Here is a 22,336-nt window from a genome sequence, read left to right as displayed (position 1 = left end):
TATTACTCCTTTAGTCTATAGAAATGTTATAAACTTAACTTAATATCGTAATCGATGTCCTTATCTCGTAAAACTTTGAAAAGCAATCTACCTCCATCCAGATTATCCCCAGTTTTTGCGTATCTGACACTCACGGCAGTCGTATCAAAGTAATATCTATCACGCGTGACGACTCTATGAATATCCTGATTATCCATCGTGACTTGGCGCTAATCCTTATGAATGGTGGTAACACCAGTAGTGTACGCTCTTAACGTTCATCTTACGTAAAGTTACAGCAACGTCGAGATCTAACATTTAGTAGTCTCATAACCGGCTATGACAACAGTTCATCCACGCCAGCCAACATGAGATTCACCGTCTCTATCATACTCTCGATCGTCTGTGTTCTCTGCGTCGTGAAGCAACTGCAGTGCGCCAGGATACTTGCGATCATTCCAACGCCTTCGTACAGTCATCAAATTCCGTTTCGGGTATTATGGCTCGAACTGAACAAACGCGGTCACGAGATAGTGTTCGTCAGTCCGATTCCCATCCCGAACTTGAATCTGACGAACTTTACTCAGATCGACATCGGGACAACGTACAGATCAAGAAAGAAGACCAATTTCATCAAGTTGCGGTTCCAGCAGCAGTCCTGGAACACCTATCTAGAGGATTATCTTATCGATGTGTTTGACATTCTTACAGAAGACGTGTTCAATAATGCGGAAATGCGAAAGCTGTACGCTCCCAGTAGCGGCGTGAAATTTGATGTGGTCTTTGTCGAGTTACTCTACGCGTCAGCTCTAAATGCCTTTGCTCACAGATTCGACGCACCGTTAATAGGTATTCTATGTATAACACGTACTATATCGACGCTTCGTCCTTTTCATAGAAAATTATGCAGGATAATCCGTGAATCGATTGTCACGATACATGAGCAGATCCTAATATGTATTTTAATCTAAATTGTTTACGAAGTAACGCTACGTAATAATTGATACGCTAAAGTAATTTAACGAATTATTACTCGTTGCATGTTTTTGGGTTATAAAACTAAAATGACATTTGTTTCTGATGGACAATTCACATGAAATCCAAATATCTTGCTTAGATACCTTTCCGATTTCATGAACGTGTCATTGCCCTGTCGACCAAGTGACTCCAAGTGTGCCAGCTATTTCTTGCACGGTCAATCTTAAATCCAACTCAACCAGTGGCTTTAAAACGTCATCGAATTCAGTAGGTCAGCCACACCTAACACTATTAAATCTGCTTTACAATATATAATAACAACGTAACACGTATTCTACAAATAAACCCGATAAAAGTTAACTAGAAATGACAACGAAATTTGAACGTTAATTTAAAATAATAAAAGAACAAATGATTTAACGATATTGAGAAACAAAAGAAAAATTACACTTTTCGTAATTGTCTTAGAAAAAGTCGAGGAAAGAGAATACGATCGAATAAATATTTGGTTTCAAACTGTTATAAGAATCATTGCATGTAACTTCAGAATTTTAGACGGCAGTACTATTATGATCAATCACGCGTGCTTCGTATGATCATAGGAGTCACCTCGCTAGGAGTTACTGCATTTAACGAGTATGTTCTTGGCGGGCTCGTTATGCCATCGCACGATGATACGTGGGAAATGGAAACGAGAGTAGGATCAAACTTGTCATTTTGGAAGAGACTGGAAAATTATCTGTCTCTATGGCGTCACATATACCTCTATTATTACGACTTTGTTCCTCGTCAACAGAAATTGGCTGAAAAATACTTAGGAACAGATATACCAACAGTACTCGACATACAGAAAAATACAAGTGTATTCTTTGTCAATCAAGCCAATGTTATTGCATCGGCTCGGCCGAGGCTCGCGAACATGATTACGTTCAGTTCGATGCACGTAGATAAAAACCCAAAATCTCTGCCAAAGGTAATTTTCACCGGATGCCGATCAAGGCAAACGTATTTGTAGTTTTTATGACTACTAGAGCTTTCTTTTTTTTTTTTTTTTTTTTTTTGATATATGCACATAAATACATACACATACGTATATGAATGTATTAACGCAGCTACGAATTTAATCGCTATTCCCAGTTTTCTGATTGCAGGATTTAAAGCACTTCGTGGACAGTGCTTCGGAAGGATTCATCTATTTCAGTCTCGGTAGCAACGCGATGAGCTCAGATATGCCGAGAGAAACTCTTCAGGTTTTCTTGGATGTGTTTGCCAAGTTGCCTTACAAAGTCGTGTGGAAATTCGAAAAGGAATTGCCGGAGAAGCCGGACAACGTCTTCATTGGACCTTGGTTTCCGCAACAGAGCATCCTCGGTACGATCGAACAAAAATTATAAACTGCTTGTAATTCGCTAAACTTTTCTATTTACAGCACGCCCGAACATCAAGATGTTCATATATCAGGGAGGTTTACAAAGTACCGAGGAAGCTGTGCATTTCACGGTACCCCTTTTAGGACTTCCGGTGTTGGCGGATCAGGACTATCAAGTGCGCAGAATGGAAGCACTCGGGGTCGGCAAAGTTTTAGAAATCACCACTATACAGAGAGACGAATTGGAAAGTGCCGTTCGAGAGATCATAACTAATAAAAAGTATGTATGTACTGTAACGCCCGTTTTCAAGTGACAATTTTTTTAAAGATAGATAAAAATATCACAAAGCAAAGTTTTTAGACGTTATTTTAGATGATAATGATAAAATTTGCCTGCTTGCTACGTCTTTTATTGCGATTGTTTCAGATATAAGGAGAACATGATTAAACTTAGGAATATGATGAATGATAACCCCTACGATTTAATAAAACATCTTGTTTGGTGGACGGAATACGTGATTCGTTACAAAGGAACACCACATCTTTGTTCTAATTTGGCTCACCAACCATGGTACCAATACTGCGATATGGACGTCGTTATATTTTTAACAATCGTAATATTTACACTACTTTCCAGTGTGCTCTGTATAATAGCCAAAATTTCCAAGTATTTGTACAAGCAGTCACGAACGTTCTCAAGAAATAAAAAACAAAAATTTAGTTAACTATTTAACTGACGATAGGATATGTAGTTTCAAGTTAGTTTTGAAATCAAAGAAACTATTATTTATAAATTTTTTTTTTTTTAACTATTGTCAATGTATAATTTAACTTCTTTGAGAGTATGGGAAGACATTTTTAAATTACAGAAAACAATATTTTTATGTTGATTCTTTTTATTATTTATTAATTAACGTAGAATCTTGTTAACGTTTACGACGATGTGAAAGATGAACAATTTTCTCAAAGTTAGTTTATGCTGGTATTGAATCTGGTTTTAAAGTAAAAAAAAAATGTAAAATTATAAAGACTATAGCGTCTGAAAACAAAATTAAATTTTATCCTTGAACAAATTAACTTTATATTGTAAGAAATGTAAAATGTATGGGTGTGCATGATTGCATGTAATATTAAAAACGTAATTTTTATTTTATGAAAAGTTACTTAAAAGTGAACCAGTAAGAATAAGATGACTGTATTTCTCTATTTATTTTGTCCTTCAAAATATGATATATTTAGGTTATACACGTGAAAGTAATAATTATCTCGGATAGCGTATGTTCGATATTTATATTTATTACTCTGGTCAGTTTGAGGTAGAAACAGCATTTCTAAAATCCGTCGAATTAATTGTTTATTTATCAGCGAATAAAGAAATCGCTTCGAACGATTAAAATTCAGATAATAAATTTTTATATGTACTCAATCTTTATATGTACTTGGTGTGAAAAGTAAAAAATTTTCTTATTTCATTTTTCTAACTATTACGTGTACATGCGTACTTGAAAATTTGAAGAAATAATCTCGACGATCATAGGCATCAGAGATCGCGCATTCAGTGATATGACCATGACCGTTACCAACGTTGAGTGTATTATATCTATACGTATGTAATCTAGAGTAATCAAGAGCAATGCTTAATGTCATGGAATTGCCGCTGACACCATTATTTATTATACTACTACCGTAATATTTCTCTGAAGCTCTTCGCTAAATACATTTTCGATTGTGATTAGAGTATATTCAACCAACTGTAAAATGAGCGATGACTGCGCATAAATTGAAATAGTTCCCTAATCCCATTGACATTTGACCTTGATGCCTCCGACCGAGAGCAAATATGCAATCTACGAAAGCAACGGATAAAGTTAGACTCGAATGCTTGTATCGTTTATCACGCAATGTACGGACGTCTTGAATGCTCGAAGCAACATATACTGCATGCACATAAATAAAGGCTTGTTTCAATACTATAGTTTGCACTACTATTATCATGTTTCAACTATGACGTTAACAGTTAGTAGTACCACTGATTACGTTAAAGTCATCATACGTGAGTTGACAGGAAGATCGCGATGAAATAATGTTCAGTAGTCGAGCGATCGTCTCTAGTAACAGTTCAGCTACGCAGTGCATCATGAAGTTGAACGTTGCGAGCGTACTCTCTATCGTCTGTGTATTGTGCGTTGTGAAACAACTTGAGTGTGCTAGGATTTTGGCGATAGTGCCGACACCTTCGTACAGTCATCAAATTCCGTATCGACCACTGTGGATCGAATTGAATAAACGCGGTCACGAAGTCGTGCTCGTGACCGCCAATCCCATTCCCGATTTGAATCTGACTAATTTCAGACAAATTAATGTCGGGGAATCTTACAAAGCCATCAGACAGATCAACTTTATGGAACTTAGATTCGAACAAAAATCCTGGATAGATTTTACATACTCCCATCTGTGGGATATGGCTGACACCTTTCTTGAACAAGTGTTCAATAATACGGATGTGAAGAAGCTGTGCGCGCCTAATAGTGGCACAAAATTCGACGTTGTCTTGGCTGAAGTGCTCTATATGCCCGCTATAGGCGTCTTCGCTCATAGATTCAAAGCGCCATTGATAGGTAACGTATGACACTTTCTTTACCAAAATTTACACTGTAAACCAACAAATTGGAAAATTACAGTACAATATCAAACGATGCACGTCCATTTACATATGCGATAAACTATGTAAATGTATTAGATGCAAGATAAAATACTATTACTGAAAATTTAATACTATGTCCCTAGCACTCACTTCACTTGGAATTGTTGCAATTAATGAACACATGCTGGGTGGAGTCGTTTTGCCTTCGCACGAGTACACCTGGGAAATGGAAGCAAATGCAGGACCAAACCTGCCATTTTGGAAGAGACTGCACAATTACGTGTCTTTGTGGCACAGCATATACGACGCTTATCGGATACTCGTTCCTAATCAACAGAAGTTGGCTGAAAAGTACTTTGGAACAGAATTACCATCGATAATTGACATATTGAAGGAGGAAACTAGCCTCGTTTTTGTCAATCAAGCTGATGCTATCGTACCAGCGCGACCAAAGCTCGCGAATATGATCACGTTCACTTCGTTTCACGTCTCTGAAAAACCGAAACCTCTACCGCAGGTACGTTTCGTCGCGCACGAATCTATAACTTAAGAAATGAATATTTCGCCACAACATTAATTTTGTCTACAAGATGTATAAAAAGAAGTAAATGAATTTGTCAAGCACTAGTACATCAGTGTTGTTAGTTATTAAAATTAAAAAAAAAGTAGTAAGAGCGATATTTTTTTATTTTCTATTTAACCATTTTATTTGCTAAATAAAACAGAAATTATACGAAGTAGGGTGGAAATACGGCCTAACCGAAAATATATGCATCGATATTTTCAGTTTTCTGATTGCAGGATTTAAAGCGTTTCGTGGACAGTGCTTCGGAAGGATTCATCTATTTCAGTCTCGGTAGCAACGCGATGAGCTCAGATATGCCGAGAGAAACTCTTCAGGTTTTCTTGGATGTGTTTGCCAAGTTGCCTTACAAAGTCGTGTGGAAATTCGAAAAGGAATTGCCGGAGAAGCCGGACAACGTCTTCATTGGACCTTGGTTTCCGCAACAGAGCATCCTCGGTACGATCGAACAAAAATTATAAACTGCTTGTAATTCGCTAAACTTTTCTATTTACAGCACGCCCGAACATCAAGATGTTCATATACCAGGGAGGTTTACAAAGTACCGAGGAAGCTGTGCATTTCACGGTACCCCTTTTAGGACTTCCGGTGTTGGCGGATCAGGACTATCAAGTGCGCAGAATGGAAGCACTCGGGGTCGGCAAGGTTTTAGAAATCACCACTATACAGAGAGACGAGTTGGAAAGTGCCATTCGAGAGATCATAACTAATAAAAAGTAAGTGTATACATATGTGTCTACATATGTGTGGACAACATAAAAAAATGAAAAAGAACTCATAGTAGAGACTCCCTATTGTTTTGAACGATGATTATAAAAAAACACTTAATGACGATAATTTTGATGTAATTTTTTCAGATATAAGGAAAATATGATTCGACTCAAGGAAACCGTTTATGACAACCCTTATAATTTAGTGGAGCATCTTGCTTGGTGGACGGAATATGTGATTCGTCACAATGGAGCACCACACCTTCGTTCCAGCTTAGCTAAACAGCCATGGTATCGATATTGCGATATGGATATCGTAGTATTCTTGACGATCGTAGCATGTATAGTTATTTCAATTGCGTTCACAGTAATTATCAAATTTATCGGTTGTTTACTCAGCTGGGTAAGGCCAGGATTACCGCAAAATCAGAAACAGAAAGTTAGTTAACGATTTAGAGCATATATGCAACATTAAATCAATTATAATCGGCCGAACTCGCATTTTAAATCCGTTATGATAATAGATCCTGTAATTATGTTATGTAATTATAAAAAATGATACGGGTCAGGAGTTTTGTAGTAGCGAAGTATGCTGATTAGAACTTGAAAATCTATATTTTTTATACGAGTGAATGTTTGTAAAACATCAATTGCAAAATCAATTTTATTTTATTACAAGCCTTGTACCGATTAATGTACCATTTCCAGAAATAGCACTCTTTTTATACTTGCGACAAGACAAATGTTTATAAATTCTATCTGACAAACGTAGTATAATACAGTGTTGTGTAAATAACATTAGAACGATCATAGAGCAATAAATGAAAATTTTCAAGAAGAATATGTGTTTTCTGTTGTATTATAGAAACATATATAATTCAAATTTCTCATGGAAAAAGACATCAAACTAATAAATAATAAAAAAAACTATAACCCTTACCGACTTACTCCTACGTCTGTTGCTCTTACAATCATTTTGTAATTCGAGGCTTCGTTTTCAAGATACCAGCAATTAATGTTTCTACGTGCTTTAAGAAAGTTACGTTACAATAAAAAGAGAATAAAACTGGAACATTTATAGTTGTCGATTATCACCGAGACAGTTTTAAATACTAAGAAGATATAAACAAATACGGTTTAGACTCTGGTCACTTATGTTTGTCGTGCTACGAACATGTTTTAGTCTAGTATAAAAGGAAACATATACAAAGGTAAATAATTGCCTTTGCAAACGTATTACATCACTGCAAAAAATTCCAAATCAAGTAACACGCGACCAGTTGAAGAGTGATGAAGCATTTTCCATTTTCCGAAACATGCTTCTTACTGTGTTTTTACTGCAATAAGTGATACACGGTTATGCAATTAAAAGCTGCTGTTAGCTATTTGTGGCATCATCTAACTCAAAGATAATGACTTTAGAATAACAACGTCATTAAATAAGATTATCAGCGATTACGACAGGGTAACTTGAAGCAGATATATTTTTTACACGATAGCGACTACGAGTAATGTTATAGCTGGCGCTTGCGATAGTTGATTCGCGCTCGGTACCATGAAGTTCAGTACCGCAACCATACTCTCGGTGGTATGCTTCCTCTTTACTGTGAAGCAAACACAGTGTGTTAGGATCCTCGCAATCATTCCTACACCTTCGTACAGTCACCAAATTCCCTTCCGACCATTATGGATAGAACTGAATAAACGCGGTCACGAAATCATCCTAATCACACCGAATCCCATCTCAAACCTGAACCTAACGAAATTCACACAGATCGACATCGGGGCATCTTATAAAGTTCTCAGAGATGTCAATTTCGTACAATATCGATTTGACCATATTTCCTTCTTGAAATTCATGGAGAACAATATACTTTCAATGGCTGAGGATATTACGCATCACGTGCTGAATCATACGGATGTGATCAAGTTGTACGCACCTAACAGCAACGAACACTTTGACTTGATAATGACTGAACTTCTCATCACGCCAGCCGTATTCACCTTCGCTCATCGATTCAATGCTCCTCTAATAGGTATTGTTTCTTTCTATCGAACATATTAATCTTTTTGTAGAAAATTATCGATCGCTAAAGTTTGTAGAACTCATAACGGATAATAATAAAACTAAAACGATTGCAAGACAGATATTTCTGAGTTTGTGTTGTGAGATGACAATCGTCACGAATCGTATACACCGACAACTTATACAATGTTGAGCAATGCAAGAAATTAGAAAATTGCAGGATCACTTTAATTATTGTGAAGATGAGATGATAGTAATGCTATAAAAGAAGAACTTCTTAGCTAATAATAACTTTTTACCTTGGTGTGTAAATCTATAGTAAAGCAAAATCGAACTTTAATTAAACAATTTCAGGAATTCAATGTTTAATGTAACTTTTTATAATTAATTAAAACGATTTCCATAAATCACGCATATTTTGTATGACCGTAGGACTCGCCTCGCTAGGAACAATTTCATTTAACGATCACATCCAAGGTGGACTCGTCTTACCTTCGCACGAGGCCACCTGGGAAATGGAAGACAACACAGGACCGAATCTGCCATTCTGGAAGAGATTGAAAAATTATGTGAATCTGTGGCACAATGTGTACATTTTATACAATGACTTCATGCCCCGTCAACAGAAGGTAGCTGAACAGTATTTCGGACCAGATATACCGTCGTTACTTGACATACAGAAGAACGTCAGTGTCGTGTTTGTCAATGAGGCCGATGCAATGACACCAGCGCGACCAAAGCTCGCAAACATGATCACGTTCACTTCGTTCCATGTGGATGAAAACCCGAAACCACTCCCGAAGGTATTATACATATACATATGTATACATATAATAGGAGATTTAATTTTCAATTACATAATTATAATTTCACTTTTACTTAATTTAACAAAAATTTGAAAATGAAAAAGTGTTATAATTGCATTAAATTTATCGTGTTGATATTTTAGTATTTAATCCTTCGAGGTTGGTTCGATCTCATTGTCAGAAAAATGACAAAGACGAGTTGGCGAGACTCGGTTATTAGGATATATGTACATACATATAACGAGCCAACGAGCAGCAGGAATTGATGCGGATAGATCGTGATCATATAAGTGGATAAATTTTTTGCCATATATCCGAGCACCACTGTACCCACTTGAATTCAATCAATATTAACGAGCGACGGCTATAGGAGAGACTGTAAACTGTGGGATTATCTACAATTCTAAAATTACAGGACTTGAAGCATTTCGTGGATAACGCACGCGAGGGATTTATCTACTTCAGTCTTGGCAGCAATGCAAGAAGTTCAGATTTGCCGAGGGATACCTTACAAGTTTTTCTCGACGTGTTCGCCAAGTTGCCTTACAAAGTCGTGTGGAAGTTCGAGAAGGATCTGCCAGGGAAACCGAAAAACGTATTCATCGGATCATGGTTCCCTCAACAGAGCATCCTCGGTACAGTTCAACTTGTTTTCAATTACATAAGGCAGCGATAGAAATTGTTCACCTTTGTCATTGACTGAGATTTTGTTCCGCAGCCCATCCTAACATCAAATTGTTCATATACCAAGGAGGTCTACAAAGCAGCGAGGAAGCTGTACATTTCACGGTACCTTTACTAGGGTTCCCAGTGTTAGGGGATCAGGCGTATCAATCTGGCAGAATGGAAGCCCTTGGTGTCGGAAAGCGTTTAGATCTAACTTCTGTGACGAGGGCTGAGTTAGAAAGCGCAATTAAAGAAATCATAACTGATAAGCAGTACGTGTATTCTGAATTATGGGAAATATTTTTTACTACGCCAATCGGTGAATTTGTGCATTTCTATAACTCAGTATAATAGAGCTTTAATAATGGAGAAAAATTCTAGAATGGAAATTAAAAATGGAAGGACAGTTATTCAAAAAATGAAATTCACATGTTGACTATATCGTATATTTCAGATATAAGAAGAAAATGATCGAACTCAAGGAAACCATTAGTGACAGACCGTACGATTTAATGGAGCACCTTGCTTGGTGGACGGAATATGTGATCCGTCACAAAGGTGTCCCGCATCTACGAACCAGTTTGGCTAGACAACCATGGTACCAACGTTACGACATGGACATCATAGTATTCTTGACGACCGTAGCATCTATAATAGTTTCAATTACGCTCATCACAACCGTCAAACTTATCGTGCATTTAAACAAAAACATTAAATCCATAAATAAAAAGCACAAAATTAATTAATCATATAAGAGTATTGTACGCGATATCAAATTAGCTTTAATTCAATGGAGAATGAAATATTATGTAATGTTGATAACGGAAGCAATACGCGTCAAGTGTTTCATAATAATAAATTGTGATGACTTTTAGATACATATTGATATTATTTATAACCGATTAATCGAATCTAATAAAACTATGTTCGAGCTATAAATTAAATTCTATGACGCTATCCTTTACCTGTATACAAACAAACGTCTCCACGAATGTTTTTTAAACTCGTCTAAAAGCTTTTATCTAATCTTAATCTCCAATGCTATTTAATAAAGCTTTGTCTAACATTACGATATATAGTGACAGTGCATAAAATGTTAAAATTGTTGACGTCTTTACAATCACATGGTTACTGAACTTGCAGTTACTTATCATTAAAATTTCAAGGGATTTCACGTATTCGGTAATGAAAATGCTAAGCTCTAGACGTCGCGTCTTCACATCCTTTTACGATATACAGCTTTGTCATTTCTATTGAGTTGCTCGTCGTTATTAGACAATACATCACGAGCTATGTACACAAAACACGAACGATTAAATCAGCCAAGAGTAATAAAAAACATGATATAAGGAACACGCACCGCGCTTGTGTAATTGGAAGTTGTTGTCGCTTAAGGTTGCGATATCACTTAACTACATATCATGACTTTGCAGTGAGATATATAGATTAAACTATCATTGGTCACAGGCATCTGTTTAAAATAAACTCTTAGTAGAAGCCTGATTCGAAATTTAGTATTCCTGTAACCGGCTTACACGGTGGATCATTCGCGGTGTGCATCATGAAATTCAGTGTCGCGACCATACTCTTGGTGGTGTCTTTTCTTTTTGCCGCGAAGCAAATCGATTGCGCCAGGATCCTCGCGATCGTACCAACACCTTCGTACAGTCACCAAATTCCATTTCGACCATTATGGATCGATCTGAATAAACACGGTCACGAAATTGTTCTCATCACCGCGAATCCTATCCCTAACTTGAATCTAACGAAATTCACCCAAATCGATGTCGGCTCGACCTACCCTGTTCTCAAAGACATTAATTTCGTCCGCCTTCGATTCGAGCAGGTTTCTTGCCTGAAATTCATCGAGGACAATATCATTCCAATAAGTGATAATATAGTGAAACACGTGCTGAATCATACGGATGTGATAAAATTGTACGCACCTAACAGCAACGAACATTTCGACCTGGTAATGGTTGAAATGCTCGTCATGCCAGCTCTGTATGCCTTTGCGCATAGGTTCAACGCGCCTTTAATAGGTAATTTTTTCAATAAAAAATTAACAATCATTTAACGAGATGCGTACTGGATGTTCATCATCTTACGATCACGACACTTTGTACGATCATAGGTGTCACGACGCTAGGTATTACTGCATTTAACGAGCACGTTTTCGGCGGGGTCATCCTGCCTTCCCACGAGGCCAGCTGGGAAATGGACGCGAATACAGGACCAAACCTGCCATTCTGGAAGAGGCTGAAAAATTTTTGGAACTTGTGGCACATCCTGTACCTCACTTATCACGACCTCGTTCCCCGTCAACAAAAAATAGCTGAGACGTATTTCGGACCTTTGCCGCCATTGCTCGACATACAGAAGAACACCAGTGTCGTGTTTGTCAATCAGGCTGATGCTATGGTAGCGGCTCGGCCTAAACTCCCGAACTTGGTCACGTTTACCTCGTTCCACGTTGCTGATAACCTGAAACCTCTGCCTCAGGTGCGTTTCATCGCGCTCGGACTATCGTTACGATGTCTGCACATGGAAATAACTACATATGTACAATTTTATGATCCCAGGATTTAAAACGATTCGTGGACAACGCGCGCGAGGGTTTCATCTACTTTAGTCTTGGTAGCAATGCGAGAAGCTCGGATTTACCTGAAGAAACCTTACAAGTATTTCTCGACGTGTTCGCCAAGTTGCCTTACAAAGTCGTGTGGAAGTTTGAGAAGAATCTGCCAGGGAAATCGAAAAACGTATTCATCGGATCATGGTTCTCTCAACAGACCATCCTCGGTACTGTGATACTTGTTTTAAGCAGCGATAGAAATTGTTCACCTTAGTGATTGACTGAGATTTTGTTCCGCAGCCCATCCTAACATCAAGTTGTTCATATACCAAGGAGGTCTACAGAGCAGCGAGGAAGCTGTGCATTTCACTGTTCCGCTTCTAGGATTTCCTGTGTTGGGAGATCAGATATATCAAACTGACAGAATGGAGACTCTTGGTGTAGGGAAACGTTTAGATCTTACTACTGTCACGAGGGACCAGTTGACAGGTGCAATTCAAGAGATTATAAATAATAAAGAGTAAGTATAACCCGAGTGGCCGAGTACATTTCTTTAAAAATAGATCGGTGTGGTTTATAATAATTACACAGACGGATGTAATGACCGAATCTATGTACATTTTCCAAATATGCCTTTATACAAATGTATCTTTTTGCTTATTTCCGTGGATGCAATTAGGTTCTTTACAATACTAAGCACATTTACTTATAACATAACAATTGCATATTAATACGATTAAACAAAACTGTCTATTACATATTATTGACTACGTGCTAAGCAAAATAAGTTTCTAACTAATAAAAAATAAGTAATAATTAATTTATAAATTGTACGAGATAAAACTATTAGTATACATAGATATAGGCGTGATAGATAAGCGCGTATCGATAGTCACGTATATTAAATATTGACCAACGCTTCTGCATGACATTTCTGACACTATCTTTATACGATGACTGTCAAGAATAAAAGATTAAAAGTTTCTCAACCAATTAATCGTAACTCTATCGATTTAAACATTGATGATAAAGCTTTCGTCGTGTTTTTCAGATATAAAAAAAGAATGATTGAACTCAAGGAACTCGTTAATGACAGGCCCTACGATTTAATGGAGCACCTTGTTTGGTGGACGGAGTATGTGATTCGTCATAAAGGTGCCCCCCATCTTCGATCCAGTTTGGCTCACCAACCATGGTATCGACGTTACGACACGGACATTGTTATATTCTTAACGATTATAGGGTGTATAATAATTTCGAACCTAATTAGTTTAATTACCAAAGCTATCGTGTTTATCTATACAAGGAGCCAGTCATGTTCCGCGAATCAGAAACAAAAGATTAATTAACAGTACCGCAATACTCTACGGAATTCAAAATTAACTTTAATCGAATAAAGAATGAAATGTTAGGTGTTTTGGATGAAAGAGTGGTATGTAATGTAGTCGACGGACAAGTATTTTACCGTTATCGTATCTTGACCTGTATCGCTACCTTAAAAGGCTTTATCTAAGCAATTGTAACTTTTAGTATCACGTTTGCCACTGACATTTTCACTCCGGAATTCTAATATAATTACATATGTATAGGTAAGAATTAAAAAAATTATAAATTATGTGATATTTATAGGGAATATGTAATTATTTGAAAATAAAAATGATTAATAATAATAAATAATTGTTAAATATTTTTCCTCGCGCAATAATACATGCCAAACGTGCATATCGATCTTTCGCAACGCGCGTCGACATACCGTAATGTACTTGACACAAGTTAAGGTTGAAGAAAGAAACAGATATCTCGCATGTCCGTAAATACTCAAATATCATGACTCGGAGATTACGATTCTGTATTGCAGCGACACTGACGATGCACAGTCATGATGCTCGTTTCCCATAAAATCACAACATCGGAACGTCTAGTAGTTTTATAGCCGTTCCTAGTATCGGTTCGTTCGCATGCATCGTCATGAAGTTCTCCGTCGCAACCATACTTTCTGTCGTGTGTGTCTTCTGTGTCGTGAAGCAACTACAATGCGCCAGGATCCTAGCAATAGTCCCGACGCCATCGTACAGTCATCAGACTCCTTATCGACCGTTATGGTTCGAATTGAACAAACGAGGCCACGAAATTGTCCTCGTCACTACGAATCCTATTCCCAACTTGAATCTGACGAACTTCACTCAGATTGACGTTGGAGGATCTTACGCCGATTTAAGGCGAATCGAGTTCATCACCCTTCGATTCCAACAGACGTCCTGGTTATCTTTCTTAGACCAGAATTTGTTGAATTTGTGTGACGTTTTTACACGCCAGGTATTCAATAACGCGGAGATGAAGAAGATGTACGCTCCTAACAGTTCCACAAAATTCGATGTAGTGATGGCTGAGATGTTGTACATGCCCGCCATTTATGCCTTTGCTTACAGATTTAACGCCCCCCTAATAGGTAATAGCACAAGTCGCGACGATAATCCTCACATCCAGTCTAGGCATAGAACCAAAAAACTCTTAATTTTCCAATAACTGAGAATTTGAGAAAAGTTAACAAATCGTAATTGAAAGTAAAGAATCTGATTGAAATAATAGTTGGAGCCAAGTCATGATCAATTGAAAACAACTACAACAGTTTCGTTTGCTCGCGTCTGATTTGTATGACCGTAGGACTCAGTTCGCTGGGGATTACTTCAATTAACGAACACGCTCTCGGTGGTTTCGTGTTACCTTCGCACGAGTACACTTGGGAATTGGAGGCAAACACAGGATCAAACCTGTCATTCTGGAAGAGGTTGCAAAATTATGTGAACCTGTGGAGAAGTCTGTATTACATCTATCGCGATCACTTTCCCCATCATCAGATGTTAGCCGAAGGATACCTTGGAACGCGTTTACCACCGATGCTAGACATACTGAAAAACACCAGTCTTATATTTGTCAATCAAGCTAATGTTATGGCCCCAGCTCGACCGAAGCTCGCGAATATGATCACGTTTACGTCGTTCCACGTAGACGAAAAACCGAAACCCCTACCGAAGGTAATCATTGTATACGCACTGTCACGTATAAGTAGTCTAGTTTAAAGAAATAAAGTAATTATCGAAAGATGTAAAAGAAGATATCTATCGAGGAAAGAATAAAATGTTCAGGTAAACCGTAAATAAAATCTTTGTGAACCGATAAAAAAGAAAATAATGTTTACAGTAGCTAAAGGTTAATCCACGTGAATTACTAGACTTTTTAATTGCAGAATTTACAAAGCTTCGTGGACAGCGCATCGGAAGGGTTCATTTATTTCAGTCTCGGTAGCAACGCGATGAGTTCGGATATTCCGAAAGAAACTCTGCAAGTTTTCCTAGACGTGTTCGCCAAATTGCCTTACAAAGTCGTATGGAAGTTTGAGAAGGAATGGTCAGATAAGCCGGACAATATCTATGTCAGTCCATGGTTTCCTCAGCAGAGCATTCTCGGTACCGCTACGCCTTTTTTTGTCTTTCAGCGACATAAATTATCGACCCGTTGCAATTAACCGAGACTTTGTTACGCAGCACACCGAAATATCAAGCTGTATATATACCAGGGAGGTCTACAAAGTTCCGAGGAGGCAGTACATTTCACGGTACCCCTTTTAGGACTTCCGGTGTTGGCGGATCAGGACTATCAAGTGCGTAGAATGGAAGCACTCGGGGTCGGCAAGGTTTTAGAAATCACCACTATACAGAAAGACGAGTTGGAAAGTGCCGTTCGAGAGATCATAACTAATAGAAAGTAAGTGTATACAGGGTGTTCACATACCCCGAAAATCCTATGTCCTTTCAAGAAAAAAATTCGTGTATGTGGACAAATTTTTATTAATAATTTTGTTAATAACTTTTTAACCAAGTCTCAATCAATAAATTGGTATTCTTGATTTTCTTCTTATTTTGGTCTCTAGAATCTCTCGTTAAAATTTGTTCCCAAGGGTGGTCGAACACCCTCTATAAAAGACGAGTATGTTCAAGAGTGACAGACAAAAGAAAAAAGATATTGAAAGTCATGGAAGTCATCCTGTGGTTAAATAGTACTATTAGAATTAAATACAGGTTGGAAAAGAAATATCGACCTCGAAGGAAGAATAATATGATAAGATGAGTAAGAGGAATAGGTACAATGTTGTGGAATTTTTGCTTAATCACGAGTCTTATTAGTAGCTAACCGAAACATCGATATGAACCATGATTCCGTCCGCGACAAAATTCCTTTCTCGATAGAATACATTTGACGAACATGGTTTGAAAAGTGACTTGAATTTCAACAGATTTTTATCTTCTCCTTCGTAAAAAGAAAAACTGGAAAGACGTAAATATGTACGAATCTATAAAATATCTGGATAACAAGGACAACGATAAAAGAGTATAACTGCGTCATTATTTCTGTATAAAATTTCCATTGTTACAGCTACTTAGGAAGCATTACAACAAAAATGTATAATACATGAATTTTTATCTTGTCATTTTAAACACTGATGACGACATATCGTTTTCTAGACTCAAAAGTTATTATAATTTTTTCAGATATAAGGAAAATATGATTCGTCTCAAGAATATCGTCAATGACAACCCTTACAATTTAGTGGATCATCTAGCTTGGTGGACAGAATACGTGATTCGTCACAAAGGTGCCCCTCATCTTCGTTCCAACTTGGCTCACCAACCATGGTATCAACGTAGCGACATGGACATCGTGGCATTCTTGATACTCGCAACATGTCTACTAGTTTTAATTGCGTTTAAAATATTTGCCAAAATCTTTGCACATTTCGACAATCAGGAATGCAGAGCATTTCCAGGAAATCAAAAACAGAAAGTCAGTTAATTATATGACAACAGGATATGCAATTTCAAAGTAATTTCAATGAGTCGAAGAAACAAGTTTCAACTGCACTATATTATTATACGTAACAACTTAAATAATTATTTCATTTAGTTATCAAAACCAATCCATGTTAAGAGTTTTTTTTATCATTTTTACATGAACAAATATTTAGGAAACACTAGCCAAAAACATTAAAAGGATGTTAAAATGTTTAACAGTCCGGTACTCTAATGAGTTATTAAAATTTTGAGATATACCGTTCGATGATAAAATTCAGCCAAAATCGCTCAGAAGTGTAATTGACGTTTTACGAATTACCAGCAGCGAACTGTTTCATAACGTTTAGGAATCGAAAACAATTTATAGACGCGTTAAAAACAATCCGTAATTGTTTTGCTTTTCATTTAATGTTAACACGGCGACGACATTACGGCGTGCAGGCTTCGGTATAATGACAAACTATTGCGAAAAGAACTTTCCGACGAGCAACGAGAGGAAAAGGAAGACGCCGTAGCAGCAAAAGCAGCGTTTGCTATAAAAAAAAAAAAAAGAAACCAAAGGCGATGTTAGACGTAGAAACTTGCTCTTCGTAAAGTCGGCGACGTCGTGCATCTTCCTCGACTTCCGGTATGTTTTGGTCGTTTTTCTGCTTGGCTGTTTCATTCTCTTTCTTTTTCCCCTTGTCTTTCATTAAATCGGATGTTTTTCCTCTTTGGGAAAAATGTTTGAATTTCGAAAGATTCGATTAAAAAATGTTGTCGCGACGTTAATGGTGCGGATTAGATCGCGCAATCATTCGAATGTAATTTTTAGCTACGTCTCTCAAGATACTTGGGAATTCATAGCAGACCTTGTTCCCTTGGGTCGGAAGATAATTCACGTTATAGAGTACGCGGAACGAAGCTTATTTCTTGTTTATTCGCATGAGTGGTATATCGGGTTCTTCACTCTTTCAGTCCTCTCTCTCTCTCTCTCTCTCTCTCTCCCTCTGTGTAACTGTGAAATACGAGGTACCGCGGACCAGGCATTAAGCCGAAACATTATGACCACGATGGTCGGAAGCTGCATCCTTGACAGCTTAACCACTTTGCGAATATAGAGGAAAGGAAAGGTCGGGGTTATAGCGATGCTTGTTGCTACGCAATCGTGGCACCGACCCTTCGTCCCCTGCTCGTATGTACCTAGTTTTGTTTTATTCCGGTTAATGCCGCCTTTCAATGAGAAACAAGAGTATCGTGCTTAGACAGGTGGAGATCTTGCTTCACCGAGCAACAGAAATTCCACTGAAACAACCTTTATGTTTGTTTATTAAAAGATCCAAGAATTCACTTCTCTGCTTCTTAAAAAGTTCTTTATTACGAGCTATGTATATTTATACAAATTAGTAAAAGATTAAATAAGGATTAATAAAAAATTTACTCGAAATTTCATGTGCTTGTAAATTTCGAGCAATCACAAATAACGATAACGAGAATATTCTATTATAAAATACAATAATTGTATATTAAAGCCACTGTTATTGTGGACAGAAAATTGGAGTTGTTTGGATTGACAATGCGAGCTTGATAATTAGAAATTAATTATCGTGTATTTTCGTTTGTTCGGCAGAAATTATTTGGGAACGAATGGTCCAGATTCGAGTGAATTTTGTCCCCGCGATACATATTTCAGTGTCCTTCGTTAAAATATATTGCCATTAATATGCCTTGTTAAATTAGGTATCAGATCGATGTTAATCAAAATTGTTTTTATCGCTCGGCCAACAGGATACGTCATCAACGAGTTAAATGGAAACCGCAGAAAATTTATTAGGACGTTTCTGGGTTAATGAGTAGTCGACTTGCATCTGCGCTCGAGATATGTTATTTTCGAGTATGCAGTGTAACCGTTCCGAAAATTTAATATAGGCATGCAAAAGTTTGCACGATACACAGCGAGGTGTTTGAGTCGAAAATAGCGAACAAAAAATATTTCACGACTACGATTGTATATTTGTCTCTTATTTTTCCACTTTGTACAGTAAAATCATACGTTTCGGCTCTTATTGATACACGCTGATCGAAACAAAATTGCCTTTCTCAGTATTGTTCATAAATAAACTGTAAATGTAAATATTTACAGTAATCGATCCCATTCTTCTTCCGACATTTCCAAATTCAGACGTTCAATTTTATCGTCTATAATTTGAGCACCTGAAAAAAATAAACATTTCCTCGCTTTCAAGTTCTTTGGTAGCAGCTAGCAGTCAAGGTTTCGCTGTATATGGAAAAGCTACAGTGAAAGCGTCGTTTTGAAACGTCAAAGGTGCCTGCTAAATCCAAATTTGAAATTTAAAATACAGTTGCAACCGAACTAAAGGCTGACAGACAAATTATTCGTAACTAGGGATATTTGAAAAAGCGACGAAGGATAAAGGTACCGGCACGTCTGAACGATGAATAACTTTGGAGGGAAGGTACACCACCGTCGCTGAAAAGTTTTACGATATCTGCAGGTTCCGATGCTCGATTCTTTCGATCTCTTAATTCTAAAACGCTCTTTGTGTGTATCCCAGTCTGTACGCTCTACCGGCGATATGTTTCATAGATATTTGTAAATAATAAGAATAAGAGAAAATTGCGCGCGTTGAAGGAACCGCGAACCGTTTGTCACTCTGGAAGTAGTACGTCTAAACAGGATGATCGGTGCTTGGACAAGAACGAGTAGACTTTAAAGGACGCTCGACATCGATATTCGCAAGGCGGCTTCACTTTGATGCTGGCTAGTCGACGATCAATAGATAAGTTACGGGCAAACGGAAATCCTGGCGAATACACGGACCGCCGAGCGGATTCCGCATCGGCGCGGCGCATTGAAATTCAGCGGCAACGGCGCGGCGTGGCGCGGCGCGACGACGCGACGCTACCGATAGAGGCTAGAGGTGAAGTCGCGACGCCGCAATGAGGAAGTTCTTTTTCTCTATCGCTGGCCAGTCGACGGACGAGGGTGGTCCAGCCGTTTGAATCCTCGAGAGTAAGGTCAGAGAGAAAGAAGGAGAAGAGGCGACGAACGGACGAGAAAGGATATCGGCTCGCTTCCCCCGCTGAGAACTTTTTGATGCAGTTCTGCCGGATATACTCGAACGAAACTGCAACCGAGAAAACTCGAAAAGGTACCGGGGACTCCCCTATTCGGGGGTGGCCCCGCGAAGCGTGGCATGCAAACTTGTATGCCTTGGCAAAAGCTCTCGCAGTGTTATCGATAGTACGTCTGATCTTGGTGAGTCCTCTCGTAAATAGTCAAGCGGCTGGTGGAGCACGCTGGGATATTCGATATCCTCGGTTCGTTCATCTGAAACGGTAAGACAATTTCTCAGCGCCCGGGACTCTATTGGCAAGATAGATACGGGATCCTCGATCTCCGTTTTCGGAGATAATATTTACCGCTCAAACTAGTCGGATGTCCGCTTGGAACGCGGCTAACCTCGACCTTTAATACCTTTAATGCGATTCTATTCTCGGCGACCATTCCTCGGTACGATGCAAATATAGAACCGCATTAGATCGCGATGATACGTGAAACGTCGTGACGGCCCGTTCGTTCTCAGCGTTTCAATTTTTCCCCGTTCGCACGAGAGATTGCACTTTAAAAGAATCCGTTCGACGCGAATGCCTGGGTATTCGTGTTCCATGAGAAACGACCTTTATCGTCTCTCCGAAGAACAAATCGCTCGTGTATTAGCGGAAAGTGATCCGACTGCTCCGCTGCTCGGGAAACGTAGATTACTTGGACTGAAAAATGATCGCTCTTAATCGTCGCCACTCGATGGAACTGGATCCTGAAACTCGCGTTACAAACTGACCTCGAACAGCAATCTGCAGCTACGAATTGCGCAAAATGACGAAAATATAAGAAATTACAAGGCATCTGTATATTTTCCGAGCAGAATGGAAAATCGGTTTTTGACACGCGAGTCACACTTTGGTCTCGTAAGGAAGCAACAGTCGTAGTCCCAGTAGCTTTTCTCCGAGTTCCGGTCAGGCTAGTTACCAGGCACTCGTCCGGGCATTATCAGCTAATGGGACACGAGGCACGCTAGAACGTCCAAGTTAACATTAAAGGAGCCCGGTGAAAGCGTCGACTTCGTTAAAGCTTGTCAGGCGTTTCGCGTTGCTTTTGTCCCTGTAATAGAGTATTAAGCAGTTAAGATCTGATAAGACCATTCCTCCAAACAGTGTTCTGCCCTGAGAGACAAGTCGGATTTCAGTGTCGACGAAGACCCCGGACGGTTCACGGCTGATTCACGGGAAGAATAAGGGTTTAAAAAGAGGACGGGCTTAATTTAAATGAGATTCTATCCAGCAACATTATCGATCTACCGTGTGAAAGCTGGAGCTTCGAAATACTTGTCGTTTCATTTGCATCCCCTATGAACCAAGAGAAACTTGACGAAGAAACAACAAACATAGAACCTCTTCTCTATTCGATTCGTCCAGGGATCGATTAAAAAATGGCGACGAATCAGTCACCAGTGTTCTTTTCGATGCTGTTAGGACGCTTCGTTATTTCCATTATTTCCCAGTAGTTCCCAAGTAAAGTATCCCTTTGATTTTATCGAGTAGCTACGCTTTCAAAAGGATACGATTTACATCCGTAAAGCCTTAACGAGTATCCATTAGAAGGGCCCAGAGCTGCGAAAGCTTCGAGTATCGTTCGTTCTAGTCTTGAGAATCTTGAAACTTTTGTCTCTTAAACGTCTCTACTTCCTATAAATTATAACTCACGGTCAATGTCAGTGGTGTAGTCGTTGACGAGAACGTCACAATAACTACGATATTTAGACAAAGATCGTTATTAAGCTCGGGTCTGATTTCTAGTGGAACGGTGCCATTAATGGTACTCGAAAATTGCTGTCATCGAAGTAACTAGGACCTTCTGGCATCGCGATCCAAGTTCGGGGACGAACGGAAGTCAACGCAAGTAAAGAGCGACTCGAGGGGGCAGAGCAGAGTTTTCGAGAGAAGGAGGCCCGATTTAAATGAGATTTTATCCGCGACGCTATCGATCTCGCGGCCAGCGCAGCGCAGCGAGATACTTTAGAAACGTTCGTGATTTTCTTGGCGTTTCTAGAGAGAAACGACGAGCGTAGCCAACGTCTGGGCGCAATCGG

The 22,336-nt window shown here is 38.5% G+C and overlaps 3 protein-coding genes across 3 annotated transcripts; all 3 read left to right on the top strand.

Annotated features, from left to right (window-relative positions):
* Positions 1-242: 242 nt before the first annotated feature.
* Positions 243-13,964, top strand: LOC143345094 (uncharacterized). Its single transcript, XM_076771882.1, has 15 exons — positions 243-828; positions 1,560-1,930; positions 2,109-2,328; positions 2,387-2,606; positions 2,754-3,046; positions 4,396-4,944; positions 5,114-5,487; positions 5,772-5,991; positions 6,050-6,269; positions 6,411-6,708; positions 11,257-11,803; positions 11,896-12,263; positions 12,344-12,563; positions 12,637-12,856; positions 13,388-13,964. The coding sequence occupies exons 1-15, from the start codon at positions 348-350 to the stop codon at positions 13,683-13,685; spliced, it is 4,899 nt and encodes a 1,632-aa protein (XP_076627997.1). The 5' UTR covers positions 243-347; the 3' UTR covers positions 13,686-13,964.
* LOC143344379 (UDP-glycosyltransferase UGT5-like) lies at positions 7,776-10,720 on the top strand. Its single transcript, XM_076770402.1, has 5 exons — positions 7,776-8,299; positions 8,722-9,092; positions 9,511-9,730; positions 9,814-10,033; positions 10,216-10,720. The coding sequence occupies exons 1-5, from the start codon at positions 7,819-7,821 to the stop codon at positions 10,505-10,507; spliced, it is 1,584 nt and encodes a 527-aa protein (XP_076626517.1). The 5' UTR covers positions 7,776-7,818; the 3' UTR covers positions 10,508-10,720.
* A 269-nt stretch (positions 13,965-14,233) lies between the features above and the next one.
* Positions 14,234-17,250, top strand: LOC143344376 (UDP-glucosyltransferase 2-like). Its single transcript, XM_076770388.1, has 5 exons — positions 14,234-14,785; positions 15,001-15,371; positions 15,584-15,803; positions 15,882-16,101; positions 16,887-17,250. The coding sequence occupies exons 1-5, from the start codon at positions 14,305-14,307 to the stop codon at positions 17,185-17,187; spliced, it is 1,593 nt and encodes a 530-aa protein (XP_076626503.1). The 5' UTR covers positions 14,234-14,304; the 3' UTR covers positions 17,188-17,250.
* Positions 17,251-22,336: the final 5,086 nt, after the last annotated feature.

Source organism: Colletes latitarsis, chromosome 1, assembly GCF_051014445.1.
Source record: "Colletes latitarsis isolate SP2378_abdomen chromosome 1, iyColLati1, whole genome shotgun sequence".
In the NCBI taxonomy this organism is placed as follows: domain Eukaryota; kingdom Metazoa; phylum Arthropoda; class Insecta; order Hymenoptera; family Colletidae; genus Colletes; species Colletes latitarsis.
Note: the sequence above shows the minus strand (reverse complement) of the source record. Positions and strands in the feature narration are given on the sequence as shown.